We start from the raw sequence: 16,186 nt of genomic DNA, 5'->3' as shown, positions 1-16,186 counted from the left end.
ACCTAATGGTCTACGTAACAATTCATTTGACCTGCTTACAGTTACACTGCCTTAAAAAAATGTCTCTCTTTAATAGTGTTCCGTTAAAATCAAAGAGAAAGTTCAATTGAGAAAAAAATAAATAAAATAAATTGAAGTAATATTTAAGGTTTTCAGGAATTGATGTAAAAAATGTTTCATTAATCCAATGCGTAAAGAAAATATTGGAGAAATCTCCCCTGAAGTCGATCGACTCGATCGATGTCGACTGAAACCGTACACTGCCTCGACAACACAGATTCATTTTGTCGATCGACGGCGTCGACTATGTGTGGCGCTGTTGCTTGCTATTTTTGTACAGTTTCATGCCACTTGCCAAAACCTCATTAATCTTTTTTCTCCAAATTGTTCTGTCCCTTGTTAGAAGGCTCCAGGTACTGAGGCCGATTTTTCTGCTCTTTATCTTTCTCCTCCCCTGAAATTCAAAATGACGCAGGAAACAGGTGATTACCACAAAAGCATATTGGAAGAGAAATTGTGTAAAGAGGTTGACCAATAAATATCTCTCTATACAGACAGTAGGTCACGATAGATATAGCACTCCCAAAACGCTTGATCAAAATATATGAAAAAGTCGACCCCATCTGAATACGGGAAAAGGCGAGGAAGAAGAAGAAATTTATCCTCCTGGAAACGACTGAAAAGTTCACTTACCGCAGTCTAACCAAGGACTTAACCTACTTAGTGGTGGTGTTAAGCTGTGTCCAAACATAGTCGCCGCCGAGAGTTTGGACCGGGAGAAGCAGGCGGAATATCTGCTTACTCTGCAAGCCATGGATTCTGGTAAGTCACAACACTTCTTGTTTGGCTATTTTATTGCTTTTTAATAATTTAATGTAGAACGTCCTTTCCTCTCATTTTACAGACAAAGTGTTATAATAATGTTCTCATAATCTCGTTAGAAGTCCAACCATGACGTGACTATCTCTGAAGACAAGGGTCTCCTGTGTATTGCAGGAGAACTTTTCTTAATGCTGTGTCCAAACATAGTCGCCGCCGTCGATCGACTCGATCGATGTCGACTGAAACCGTACACTGCCTCGACAACACAGATTCATTTTTTCGATCGACGGCGTCGACTATGTGTGGCGCTGTTGCTTGCTATTTTTGTACAGTTTAATGCCACTTGCCAAAACCTCATTAATCTTTTTTCTCCAAATTGTTCTGTCCCTTGTTAGAAGGCTCCAGGTACTGAGGCCGAGTTTTCTGCTCTTTATCTTTTTTTTCTCCAAATTGTTCTGTCCCTTGTTAGAAGGCTCCAGGTACTGAGGCCGAGTTTTCTGCTCTTTATCTTTCTCCTCCTCCTCCTGTTATTAATATTCTATGAATCACCATACTTTAACATTTCTTCCCCATCCTCTAACTTCCATACCCTCTTCTTCTGTCCACAGGTACATCACTACATCTTCGTTGTGCAGGCCCAGGACACGGGCAAGCCAATGATGTCCTCCACTGTCACCGTCTATTTCAACGTGGTCGACCTGAATGATAATCCGCCCCTGTTTGACCCCATGCCGCCCAACATCCCCGTGTACGAGAATGTCACCCTAGGCACAGGCCTGGCCTCAGTACATGCCGTCGATCTGGATAGCGGTAAGTTGCCTTTTCTCCTTCCCATTGGGGATTTCGATCTTTTGTAAATGTAAATGCAGTTTCTTTGTGTTATTATGTCTCTCCCCTGAAATTCAAAATGACGCAGGAAACAGGTGATTACCACAAAAGCATATTGGAAGAGAAATTGTGTAAAGAGGTTGACCAATATATATCTCTCTATGCAGACAGTAGGTCACGATAGATACAGCACTCCCAAAACGCTTGATCAAAATATAGCACCTTTAAATCGCAATGGCTTTGCTACAGAGACTACAGAGGGTGGGTAGGAACACAACAAGCGGAAAAACACACTTGGCACTTTTACTTTTATTCGGAGATTAATTTTCAGACGCGAACAAAACTTTAATCCTACGCGCGCTTCAAGTTGGGCTGAAAAGCTTCATAACCTCACTAGATGACTGAATCAGACTGAATGAATCATCACAACCAGTTTGATCTCGGAAGCTCACAATTCCCAGAAATCCTGCTGTCCGGTTACGAGTGCCAACCAATCAGAAGGCTTGGTGCTCTATGGAGAAAAAGTTTGAAATGCCAAGGCCGGACCAAACTTGGAACCAGGCGGGGCCTTACAGAACTTGATGGATTTATGAAATCGCCCAAAAATCTTGGTTAACAACACAATTTGACTGAGGTTATTTATACAACCTAGATGCTTATCTTGGTTGAGAAATCTAATTTCCAGTTTATCTCTACATAATTACACATCATCGACGCTTCATATTACAACCTCTTGTACCTCGTATATCTATACATATAGGCAAATTTTGACTCTAGTATGTTGTATTTTATATTTTAAGGTAATTATATTGTAGATATCTCAAAATCTAGAGATACGTTGCTCTGTAACCGTCAATATCTAGAAACATCCTGAACATAAGATCCATGGACCTCTTGAGAACATAATGTATGGTACTTCGAGGGACATTGAACATCTGGGGAAAAGTGAGGGGGTATGCCTTTCTGTATGACGGTAAAACACGAGTACTATCCAGATTGCAATATCCGACAAACAGCCTGGGAGGACATTGGACAAGAGCTCTGAGTTTCAGGTAATGGTACCTAATATGAATCCACAGCTTGTCAAATTCGATTTGAAAAAATGACAAGTGGAGTCACCTATCTACTTATTTCTCTGAACGCCGTGCGAAGTAGAAATGAAATATGACAAGTGTTTTTGATACCCGATGTTATTTCTTATTTCTGACACAAATATTGTTAGTGGCCAATAAAGTGAAAGTTGCTATGCAAAGAGGAAGTTGGTCGCGTCAGTATTATTTGGTTCAGAAAATTTCTCTGGCCATTAAATCATCCAAAGGGGAATTGCTTGAGCGCCTCACGCCGTGCGCGTGAAAGCGTGACTTAACGTCAGTGTGGCTATCGAGAACGAAATCACATACTATCTCAAGTATTGTTAGTGGCCAATAAAGTGAAAGTTGCTATGCAAAGAGGAAGTTGGTCGCGTCAGTATTATTTGGTTCAGAAAATTTCTCTGGCAATTAAATCATCCAAAGGGGAATTGCTTGAACGCCTCACGGGTCTGGCTATCGAGAACGAAATCACATACTATCTCAAGCCTAGTTAGATTGGTTAGTAGCGCCCGTAGCGCCTCTGCTCTGTAAGCGCTAGGCCGCGGGTTCGATTCCCGCCGGTGGCGGATTTTATCCTGAGGGGTTTCCCCCAAAAAAAAAAAAAAAAAAAAAAAAAAACACAATACCTATTTCCCACTTCGGTCCTGGGCTGCTGAGTTAACACGAGAACACCAGAAACGGAACAAATATTTGCAAATCGAATTTTTTTTTTGTCGATGGTGGGCATCAAACCCGGGACCTTCTACATGACAAGCAAGCGCGTTAGGGGCTAACCATGCTATTATTATTGCAATGTCAAATAATACGTGTGTGTGTCCTGAAAGGTGCATGGCCTTGTTAAGAACTGCTATCAGTATGTTAATTTGTTACCAAACCAGCAGCGCGAGCGATACCGCGAGTTGCGAGTTCTGGGCAGAGATGATTCATTTCAATTCCACGAATTGGATGAGGTATTCTCGGAACCGGTCTGGTTAGACTCCGCCCATTGGCGTAGGCCGCGGACCAATCACAGCCCAGAGATGCTAGGCCTGATAAGGATTTGGTTCATGTGGTAATCGGTAATCTGGTTCCCAGGACCAAGCTATCACGTGTCTATTTATGTCATCGTAATCGTATGTTGTGAATATTGTGATTGTGACATGGGATCATTTGGGGAAATGTTTACGTTTATTAGGTAACAGGTTAGAGAGAGAAAAAAAATTAATAGAGCTGCCGAAGTAGAGGGAAAAACCTAAGCTATGTATCTTATGAATATAAATTAATCTGTTGTTTGTTCCGAACTTCCTTGCGGTACCTATATCTTCGGGAAAATGGCGTACCTAAGTATTCTGTGATTGAAATGAGAGCAACAAAACAACATTAAGTGATCAATAATCGACCATCCTGTTTCCTGCAGTATAATATCCACTTCCTAACAGCAATGATTCCTAAAAAAAATACATTTAAATAAAAATATGTACCTTGTCCCTGGATAACTAAGTAGATACCCACACTCTTTTATAAATATCAACAGAGTACCCACACTCTTTTAAAAATATCAACAGAGTACCCAAACTCTTTTATAAATAGCAACAGAGTACCCACACTCTTATAAATAGCAACAGAGTAGGTACCCACACTCTTTTAATAATGTTCGTTCTCGGAACGGCTGGCTTTTTCCTATCCTGTCTTCCTTCTCTCTTCGATTTCGGGACAACAAGACCTTAGCAGTTACACTTCTCTCTGTCAAACCTCTTTTTTTAACTGTCTTATGGGAAAACTTTGAATTTGAACTACATTTTCCTGACTTCACGCGACGTGATGATAGTGTGTTAACATGAAAAACCTCAAGTTATTTCACTTACCCTCATCCTCAGTGGTATCTACAGGCGGGACTGTACAGTCTAGTCCCCGTCCACTAGTCTTCAGGTAGGTCAGATGTGAGAACAGTGTCTTCCCGGTGTGGTAGTCTGTACAGCGCTCTATCATATCGTACTTGCTGAGACAACACAAACCAGACCCGGAGTCTGGAAACTTAGCCGCGTCCGGTGTCTTGGGGAACTTGAATTCACGTGTACACCATGTCAACCAGTGTCGGATATCAGAGGAACACCAGCGCTCTAGATCTGCAGTGGGGGAGAGTGAAATCATTAAGGAACACCTCGATGATTTGTCATGACGGCATGTGACTGTCACATGGCGTCACATGTGACTTTTTTGTGAGGTTGCGATAAGTCACTGTGTCACAAGCTTACGAGAACAAAACCCGAAATTTGATTGAACTCAACATGAAATGCCAAATTAATCCTTGGCCAAATCAGATTATTGTTTTTTTTTTTTTCGCCATTATTATCAATGATTTATGCATGTCGTTCGCACCGGAATGTTATTGTTGATAATTGTTGGTTTATAATGCGAAGCGCAAAGCTAGGAGATAAATGATATTGAACTGAATCTGCATACATTGAAATAATAAACAACACAAACCAATATTAACAAGAGGCCAAAGAAACAGTCAACGCCAGCTTATAAATACTTTTATAAATATCAACAGAGTACCCACACTCTTTTATAAATATCAACAGAGTACCCACACTCTTTTATAAATATCAAAAAATAATACCGACAATAATACATAGATTCTATAATCTATATTATTACGACCGCTGCTTTCTATCGACTTAGATAAAGCGTTCGATAAAGTCGACGTCGACCCGATCATTGGATTAATACTACCTTGTAATAAGACTAGGGCTAGGAGAAAGCCAGCCGTTCCGAGAACGAACCCGCGGCCTAGCGCTTACAAGGTAAATGTCTACCCTCCAAGCTAAATTAGACTGGCTCATAATAGCATAATGATAAATCCGTTTCAACAAGGTAATAGATCAGTTGCGCTTACTTGTGTGATGTTTCAAAGTTATAGAGCAGGAAAAATGAGGACCAACGGAATTTTTCTTTTTCTTCTATGACTTCTAGATACCGAGATAAATCGATTTAAATAATACCGATAAATCGTAAAGTTTGACGTCACGACATATGCTCCCGTAGGTGATGACGTCATAATTCATGACTCCCGCTTCGTTTGTTTGTGCGCAAGCGTTTCTGCGCATTTTGACATTAAGTCTGACGTCACAACTCTTTGAACTTTTTAATTAAAACGGCAATTAAAAATTGAATTTTCGACCTTTTAAAGTTACTTTTTCGGAGTTTTGACTTCAGATTTGGATTTTTCACAACTTTTTACGTAGGAATCGATCTTTTATTAATAATTTTTACCCAACTGCAACTGCTCCATTACAATAAGAATCAGAGAGAAGTGTATTTAAATTTAAAGCGAAAGGAGTGTCTGAAAACATGAAAGAGGATAATGGAATGGATTAAACTTAAAGGATACAAAATAGGTATCCAGGTACCAACCAAGTATCAAACTTGATACGAGTAAAAACTGAATATGAACTAAAAAAAAAAACTGAAAGGTAAATTATTGTACAGTTTACTTGGGGGACTTACCTATAGGCAGGATACCAAATTTCCTTTGTTAAAGAAATATATAGCAAGGGGAATCCACCCGTAATTTTGTAGCCAAAAGCAATAATGTCAGTCCAAATTCCAAAAGCAATCATCCTATGGCCAATGAGACTGAAAAAATAAAAATATAAAAAAAATACGATCACACCTAATTATTACGATCACTGCTGTCAATCGACTTAGATAAAGCGTTCGATAGAGTCAAATCTCAAATCAGCAGGGAGAGAAGCGTACAAACACAGCCTCCTCTTCTTCACCGGAAATATTCCGCTTGGTTTTCACTGAATCATCTTTCTTCAATTCGTCATTTAGATTTGACTCATTTCCTTCTGTATCCTCAACAGAGTCCTTAGTCTGTACCGAACTTTCTTCAATATCACACGTGGTGTTAGGTTTGTTTAAAATTTCCGAGATGGGTTTATTTAATGGTAGAATCAAACTCTGTGAATCCGTCATGTACAGTTCATCCGCGGAATCGGGTTGGTTTACATGTGCAGAGTTGTTTGTTACAATCAAACTATCACTATCTGACATATACACATCATCCGTTTCGTGCCGAGGGTTTGGGTTATCCGTGCGAGATCCTCTGTCGTTGGGGTTATCTAAACAAACACGTTTTGTACTCTCTAACGTGGTTGGTGAGTGCTGTGATAACTTGGAGTTTGTTAGTGCAGGATTATACACCAAAAAAAAAAAAAAAAAAAAAAAAAAAAAAAAAAAAAAAAAAAAAACATAACAGTCGACTCCGAAATTAACTTCGAAGAAAAATCGTATTAATTTAATAATTAAAATAATATAAAATCACACTTGCCTTGCTCTTTAGCCTTTCCAAAACCATTAAACTTCTCTCCCAAACCCAAATTACCTCTCGCTCTTAGCTCTACCTAACCTTCCTCTTCTCGTCCGATTTCATACTCACTTCACACTCTCACGCTCTCTTTCACTCGAACTCACTCAAAATATAAGAAAACCAGATGTTGTGGAAAAATTAAATAAAACAAAAGGGAAAAGAGGGATAGGAAAAGGAATGGAGGAACAATGGAGCAGTTGCAAATGGGTAAAAAATATAAATAAATGGTCAATTCCTATGTAAAAAGTTGTGAAAAATCCAAATCTGAGGTCAAAACTCCGAAAAAATAACTGTCAAAGGTCGAAAATTCAATTTTTATTTTCCGTTCTAATGAAAGAGTTCAAATATGTGTGACGTCAGTCTTTACGCAGTTGTTTTTTTCGTCCGTTAGGTAGCGCCACTATGCAAGCGCGCTAGTGGAGGAGCAGAAAGAATTGCGCAGAAACGTATGCGCACAAACACATTAACCCATTACCAATGAAAGATGTAAGACCTGATCATACTGGACCTCCTGATGGCATAATTAGGATAATATCGCCTTACAATATTACAATACCGGCATCTATACTTACCGTTTATTGAAATACTTGCCCATATAATGCTCAATTTGAATGTTGTGAATTCCAATCCCATCCAATGATTCCAATACATTGTTTTAACACAAATCCTGTGTAGTCGAAGTTTTTTCAGCTCTGTGCTTGGAGTTCGGGGTGCACTCAGCCTCGTGAGGACAATTGAGTAGCTACTTTAGTAGAATAGCGACCAGTGGCGGCATTACCAGAGAAAAAAAGAAAAATTATAGAAATGTCAGAAATAGTACAGGAAGCTCTTAGTAAAATTGTGAAGATTTAACACAAATCCTGTGTAGTGGTTAAAAGTTCTACACGGCATTATAATAGAGATACTCATTAGAGAGAAACTTATTGGTGAAATATTTCCACATTCCAACTCCTCTGGTAATATCTCATGCAAATTGTTTGGAGGTATCTCCATTAACTCCATTAGATAACCACCGCGTTGGACCATCAAGATAAGATCTGTGAAGATGTGAGACCTGACCATCTAGATTTAGATTTAGAACAACGTGAGGAATTTCATTCAATTCTCAGAGTCTTGAAAACATTCTTCGCATTCTTGCGTCTGGAACTTCACAACTTTCGGAATCTGAACTCGGAATTTCACAATGCTTTCTCTCTCTCGTCTTTCATACCTACGAGTAATATAGATCATTTATGCGTCTGGAACTTCACAACTTTCGGAATCTGAACTCGGAATTTCACAATGCTTTCTCTCTCTCGTCTTTCATACCTACGAGTAATATGGATCATTTATTTTATGGATTTTTTTGGTGCAGTTTGAGTCTGCTGATTGGAATAATTAAATAGCATTATGGAAGACTCGGTAGCTTTGTGATGTGAACCTTTACAATATCAAAAGTATGGGGAATGGTACATAGGTACTTACATAGGCAATGTGAGCTACTTCACTTAGTTTAGACTGGATAAAGATTTTTACAATTCCCTAAAATTACGAAACCTTTCCAAATGTGTTTTCACTTCTTGGTTTTGTATTGCAAACTAATGCTCACATCTCATCAAATGGAAGACATCTCGAGGAAACACATAGATAGAGGGATCTGTATCCCCATTTCGGATACTCAATGCTTATGGTAATAAATATAGTGTATGAAAAAAACAATTGGAATCTCAGCGAAGAACCAGTTGTTGATATCGCGGGCAGCGAGAGAGAGATGAGTCATCCAGCATACCGCAGACCAAAGCACCGGCCTTACACTGTGCTATAATGTGCAGGAGACAAGATAGATCAATTCAAAACCAAGACGTGAAATGGACAGGTCAATTCAGAATATTCAGAGTCGAGATTATTTATTTATTTATTTACGGGACTAACCCTTTACTTACACTGTGCTATAATGTGCAGGAGACAAGATAGATCAATTCAAAACCAAGACGTGAAATGGACAGGTCAATTCAGAATATTCAGATTCGAGATTATACGAGTAGGTACATTAGAAAGCTAGATCGACGTGCCTCGATCGTATGAAGTCATGTACCAAAACCAAATTTCATCAAAATCGGACCAGGCAATCGCGAGTTATAGCGGAGCAAACAAACAAACAAACAAACATTCAAACATCTACATATGACAAATGCAAAATTCTCGAGTTAAAAACGTAGACCTCATTATCGTTCGGTCAGTTATAGGAAATGATTCTGTCATTCCTATCAGAACTAAATCCCTTTATACAAAAATGTCAATAGAAAAAAATACACTAAAACTAAACAAACACAAACAACAATCAAATACAGTAGAAAAAAAAATAATGAAATGAAATATAAGAGGAAAGTAAAAAGTAAAAAAGAGTAGTACCTAGGTGCTTAAATTTAATTAAAATTAAAATCGCCTTCATTGGCATTCCTGACCATTCTATTATACGAGTAGGTACATAGAAAGCTAGATCAACGTGCCTCGATCGTATGAAGTCATTTGTACCAAATTCCATCAAAATCGGACCAGGCAATCGCGAGTTATAGCGGAGCAAACAAACAAACATTCAAACATCTACATAATATATGACAAATGCAAAATTCTCGAGTTAAAAACGTAGACCTCATTATCGTTCGGTAAGTTATAGGAAATGATTCTGTCATTCCTATCAGAACTAAATGAATTATTTAGATATAGACTCGAGGTGGGAAATGATCCTCTATATCAGCAGATCAGCACTATTCAATTCAAAACTTTTCTAGGGGGATATTAGAAAAAGAAGAGTACCTTAATTAGGTATATTTCTCTCATCTCACTTCCAAAAAGACAATTTACTAGGTAATACAATTCTACTAGTGATGATGTTCAAGAATCTGACATTCTGATGATTCTGGTAACGTGTATGGTCCACATGCTCAAAGCAATGGGTAATTGGTACTCATCTCTCTCTAGCATGTTAACAGGACAATAAACAACGTGAGTTCTTCTCTGAAGGTATTTAACGTGAAATGTACGGATTGATAATTGGTTTAACAACTTAGGTGGCATCGAGGCAGATATATTATACTAATGGGGGGCTAGTGGTGTAGGGTAAGGCCCGACATACATGATATGGCGGCCAGAGAGGCCTGGCCTGTTCAGACCTAGCGTGTATGTCGGGCCTCAATATTTAAAATAACGTATTCAAATCTAAAATGACTTGTAAACGCTAGGTCGTGGGTTCGATTCCTGCCCAGGGGGTATTTTATCCTGGAGAAGGTTCGTTATCGGAACGATTGGCTTCTCCTATCCTGTCCTGCTTGTCTCTTCGATTTCGGGACGAACATAACGTCACCGCGTTTTTCCTCTGTAATGTTACGTTTCTTTCCTCTGTAATGTTACGTTTTATTTTGAGAAGTTCGAAATGTAAAGGTAGGTACCTACTTTCTAGACTAACTTCAGTTTAGAGCCCCCAATTCTCGATTCTCGTCACCACACCACTACCACGATCTGTTCAATATTAGGACCTCCCTGTTACCTTGCTGATGAGGGCAATTGATTACTATCTATCAGAACCTTCTGGTTTGGGTGGCCAGATCTCTAATTCCATTCAAATTGGGTTCTGGGTGTCGTTTGGTGTTTTATGTCGTTTAATGTATTAACGTGAATTTAATTTGTGCTCATTAGGTTGGATTTCGTGTTCTCATGCTCTTGTATTGATTAGGCAGGGTCGAAGTATTTATTATTATTATTATTATTATTATTTTTTTGAAGAGGTTTGATAGAGGGTAGGTACTGTAACTGCTAAGATTTTATCGTCCCGAAAGCGAAGAGAGTAGGAAGACAGGATAGGAGAAAGCCAGCCGTTATGAGAACGGAACCTTAACTGTTCAGGATAAAATCTGGCCTGGGACGGAATCGAATCCGTAGCCTAGAGCTCACAAGGCAGACGAGCAACGAACGACCTACTGTCCGTAGAGTTAAAGCGCTTTAAAGGGAAAAAATCCCCCAAAAACCGGTTTTTTGGCTTTATGGTTTTCTGGACAAAATTTGCACCACCATTTTCGTGTTCCTGGTAAAAAGACCTTTAATTTGATATATAGGTCGACCAGGTTTGGATAAGTCCTTCTATGGGGACAGACCGACCGACTGACAGACACCGAAGCGAATACAATAGTCCGTCCCGTATACCTTTTTATTACTATTGTAATAATAAAGGAAGGACGGACTAAAAAGTAACTTTTCCGTTTTGTTTCACTTGCATTCAAACTAGCTCCTCAATTGTCATGAAGCTGAGTGCACCCTGTAAAGCTGTGTCCACATATAGTCCAGGTCGACTGAACCGTCCACACTGCCTCGATAACATAGATTCACCTCATGGATCGACGGCCGTTGACTAATTATTTTATTTAGTATATTTACTGTTATTTCTCATTTTCGTTCATTTTTTTAGGCGGGCCTTCGCGGGCCGCAAAAATGAGCTCGGCCCGCGGGCCGCGGGTTGGACAAGCCTGCTCTAGCATTATCAATTCTGAACGCACGCCATAAAAAGAAACTTGTAATAAGTCCCATCTAGTAATAACTAATAACCTAGCTCTCACTAAAAAAACACTTGATGAGTCAACTGATGAACTGTGAGTGACTTCTCCTTCTCCCTCCTTAACCCTAACTGAGTTGACGACTGGGAATGAGATAAAGGCAGGAGAAGACAGCTCCCCCTAAAAAAAAAAAAAAAAAAAAAAAACACTTGATGAATCAACTGATGAACTGTGAGTGACTTCTCCCTCCTTAACCCTAACTGAGTTGACGACTGGGAATGAGATAATAATTCAGTTTTTATTGTACATAAAATTCAAACATGAATGTATACCTACGGTATGTTACACTAATAAAGGCAGGAGAAGATATCAACATTATCAACAATTACTCTTTTGTAAAATTAAACATAAATGTGAATTATTAAATTTGTGGTGAAGTCCTTTCGGAATGTTTACAGTCCAAGCGCCTGACGAATCCAAGCAGCGACCTAAAATAATTGAGCCAAAAGAAAATGAATAAGTTCAATCAAATGAATGGCTTTTTACATTGTGTTGAAGAAAGAGCCTTTGAACAATGTTTTTTCTTCTTCTTCTTCTTCTTCTTCTTCTTCTTCTTCTTCTTCTTCTTCTTCTTCTTCTTCTTCTTATCAAAGTACCTACCTACCTTTAAGGTAGGTACTCAATCTTTGGAAGGCTGCCCGTGTTTTGAACTTTTTTGCTTGGAAATGTGACACCCGATAAAATTATTACCTATAGAGGATTCATGTTTTGCCGCTCAAGATTAAAGTGTGAGGAAATGATTGAATAAAGAACACATCCAATACTTGTGTGTTTGTGCCGAGGTATAAGAATACGCAGCGTGCGGGCGGTATCTTTCAGATCAAATAAAAGTTCAGAGTATATTTCAGTAGAAAAACGATAAGTATATAGGTGTACAGGTATCTGAGGAATTAAGTAGAATTTTATAAGCAGCTTTGACTTTAAGTACTTTGTATGCAGAAATTATTATACCACAGAATCCTTCCATCATGTGAACATATTTCTGCTAGCCAGTTGTGAAAGAAAAAAACACCGAATACAAAAAATGCTCCCTACATATTTTCTTTTTTTTAGCAGCCCAAAAACAGTTGCTAAAGTTCTAAATTTTTGTGTCAACCCTGAGAGGGGTGATGAAAAACATGAAGGGTCAGAATAAAAATATCAAAACCTTCAAGATTCATGTCTTGGAACTGAATGATGGAGTCATGTTGGTTGAGGCCATGTCCAATAAGAGACAAAACAAGTCCAAAATCCACTACCAGACAGCACCTGTCAAAATGCAAAGGTCTCAGGAGCCTCCTCCAAAACGTCAGTCGAAAGTTTATCGTGAAATGAAATCAGGGAACACATGTACAGTGTCAAATAAAAGCCGCAGCAAACACAGAACGACCAAGTCTTGCTTTCCTATGGTTCCAAAGTATAGAACTGAGAAGCATCATAACTTACGATTGAATAAAGTCATTAACAAGGGAAATATGACAGATGAATGGTGTCAAGTATCAAGTCCACCCGTAAAACAGTTCAGAAATAACCATGGAAGCAAAAGCTGTAAGAGAAATTGCTGTAAGAAAATAACAGGGAGTACAACATCGGTAAGTAAATCAAAGAAAAATATCTCTGCCACCTCCGCAGGAAAAAAGTCAACATCTCGACACAAGAAACATCATAAACATGCAGAGTTGAGGAAGAATAAAAAACCAGCTAGCATGATTTTTTATGAGACTTGTGAATATGATCGATTGACTTCCAAGCAAAATGTAAATAAGACCATAAGAAGAAATCCAAGTAAACGATTTTCTGAGCAAATGAAGCAAAGATATACTGATGAAAGCGACGAGTCTACCGATGACACTTACACCATGTATAAGTTGGACAGACGAAATAATAGACAATATACATCTAATAAAGAAATTTCACCTCGGAGACAACAATTTCTCAACAGTTGTACACCTAAACAAAATATCTTGGATAATGATAATCAAGTTTTCAAACAGAAACCGTCAGTCAAATGTTTTGAACCTTTAAACAACAGATTTTTAGACAGAAAAGAAAATGATTCCAATGAATACTTTAGAACCATGACTTGCGCTGATAAACCAGAGAAGAAAGTGACTTTTGCTGATACTTGCACCTACAGAACCATTGACTCTTCTGTGTATCCAGTACAATGGCTGAACCAACAAAATCATCCCCTTGAAGAGAAATTAGGCCAAATTTCATCAACAGCAACCAACTCTCCTACAGGAAAGAATAGTCCCTGTAGTCTGAATGATAGAACAAACGAGTATATGGTACATGTGTCCAATAAATCATTGCTATCCAATGAACAATTGAGTTCTAGTTCATCAGAACAGAATGCAGACATTTCAGACATTGGTATGAATAACCAGCAGACACTAGAAGAACATTATGACAGAGAAGAGTTTAAAAATAATAACTTCCAATGCATGAACAATAAATACAATGCTGATACTGATGATACCAGAGCAGCTGACTCATATGATTATCAAACAGATAATGACTGTACCACCACTGAAGATTCATATGAAACTTGTGATGGTGACAAGGTGGAGAGAGTAGAGAAGCAACTCTATGCCAGTACCATCAGTAACTATGAGAGTTCTGAACTGAACTCTCTAGAGCAGAAAAGAAGTCCAACAATAAGAAAAGAATGTATTCCAATAGGAATAGAAAGATTCATATGAAACTTGTGATGGTGACAAGGTGGAGAGAGTAGAGAAGCAACTCTATGCCAGTACCATCAGTAACTATGAGAGTTCTCTAGAGCAGAAAAGAAGTTCAACAAAAAGAGAAGAATGTATTCCAATAGGAATAGACCAACAACAGAGCACACTATATTGGGAATAAAGGGAGAACGGGCTCTAGTCTTGATTTTAAATCATTACATGAAAGTAAAATTAAATTTGATGTGACGTCATCGCCTACGGGAGCGTATGCCGTGACGTCAAAGTTCACGATTTACCGGTATTTTTTAAATCGATTTATCTCGAAATCTAGAAGTCGTAGAAGGAAAAGAAAAATTCCGAAAAGAAAGCGCAACTGATGTACAGGGGAACAAATGAACAATAAAAATGGGTCAGCCCAAACAGGTGGGAAATTCTGGGATGATCAAGGAAGAAAAATAGGGAAAAACGGGAACCATGAAAATAGTGGGGTAGGGGTGTAGGATAAGTTTCGAGAGTACCGGGATGAAAAGGAACCTAACACGAAATACAGGGAAAACGATAATTAGGGAGGGAATTGAAGAAATAAAGGAGAAAACTGGATAAGTGATAACCTACGGGAAAAACTGATAGGTACTACTTAGGGGTAAGGAAAAATACCAAAAAGCACGGGGACATGGGGACAAAAGAAGAACTGGAACAGAAAGATGCCGGTACATAGATTCGAAGTTGATAATAATTGTCAACTCAAATAGATATCGAATCTACCGGGTGACTGTGACGTTCAAAACCCCACGTCACAACCTATAGCTATATAGGTACTTCTATGGAAATTTGAAAACATTACCTCTGTGGCAAGGTTGAAACTTTCACACGATGCAACGGATTGTGATTGCGACAAAAAGGAAGCAACCTCCGTGGCCGGGTGAATATCACACTAGGCTTGCACGCCGGAGGTCCCGGGTTCGATTCCCGGCGGGGTCGAAGTTTTTTCAGCTCTGTGCTTGGAGTTCGGGGTGCACTCAGCCTCGTGAGGACAATTGAGTAGCTACTTTAGTCGAGTAGCGACCAGTGGCGGAAGTATCAGAGAAAAAAAGAAAAATTATAGAAATGTCAGAAATAGTACAGGAGGCTCTTAGTAAAATTGTGAAGAAGCTCTCAGTTTCACCACAAATAAATCATGATTTAGATTTAGAATATTGTATGTAAAAAAAAGGCCGTCACTTACCATTACCCGTTATCTACACAGGTACACAACTACACACAGGCTTTAAGCTGTGTCCACACAGGCTTTAAGCTGTGTCCACACAGGCTTTAAGCTGTGTCCACACATACAAACATAGTCGACCTACCGTCCACTATGTGTGGACACAGCTGTAGGATCAAAGACAGCTACGTACAAGACGGTCACCCATCCACAGGTAATCCTCGCAGAGCGTTGCTTAACTCCAGTGATCCAGGGGAACTGGTGCATTCAACATGGTTATAGCCGCTGGCTATTCAAGTAGTTCAATAAGTGTAGTGGTCACCGGTCAGGATTTCAGGAGAACTGAGATTTTTGTTTTGAGTTGGCGTGAGACCCGCTGCAGGCTAAACCCATGCTTGAATTTACACCGGTTGGTTGTTCATCAGAATGTCTACATAGTTATTATTTCCTACCTATCCGAGGTTCTGATGATCAAAGTTTGAGCTTCAAGTTGTCTCCTAATGATTTCAAGATTCAAGTCAGGCACTCGCACACTCAGGCACTATTTGAACGAACGAAATGAATTCCAAGTTATAATTTCCATTTTTTTTTTTTTTTTTACATCTTGTGTGTCTGTCTGCTCACATCATAAC

At 38.9% G+C, this 16,186-nt stretch overlaps 1 protein-coding gene across 1 annotated transcript; it reads left to right on the top strand.

Moving 5' to 3' along the window:
* The first annotated feature begins 12,665 nt into the window (after positions 1-12,665).
* On the top strand, positions 12,666-14,531 carry LOC113467880. The gene is made up of 2 exons (XM_026824347.1): positions 12,666-14,222; positions 14,380-14,531. Exons 1-2 carry the CDS (start codon positions 12,794-12,796, stop codon positions 14,529-14,531), a joined length of 1,581 nt encoding a protein of 526 aa, XP_026680148.1. The 5' UTR covers positions 12,666-12,793.
* The last annotated feature ends 1,655 nt before the right edge of the window (positions 14,532-16,186 follow it).

The sequence above is a fragment of the Diaphorina citri genome, unplaced genomic scaffold, assembly GCF_000475195.1.
Source record: "Diaphorina citri unplaced genomic scaffold, Diaci psyllid genome assembly version 1.1 scaffold577, whole genome shotgun sequence".
Taxonomy (NCBI): Eukaryota; Metazoa; Arthropoda; class Insecta; order Hemiptera; family Psyllidae; genus Diaphorina; species Diaphorina citri.
Note: the sequence above shows the minus strand (reverse complement) of the source record. Positions and strands in the feature narration are given on the sequence as shown.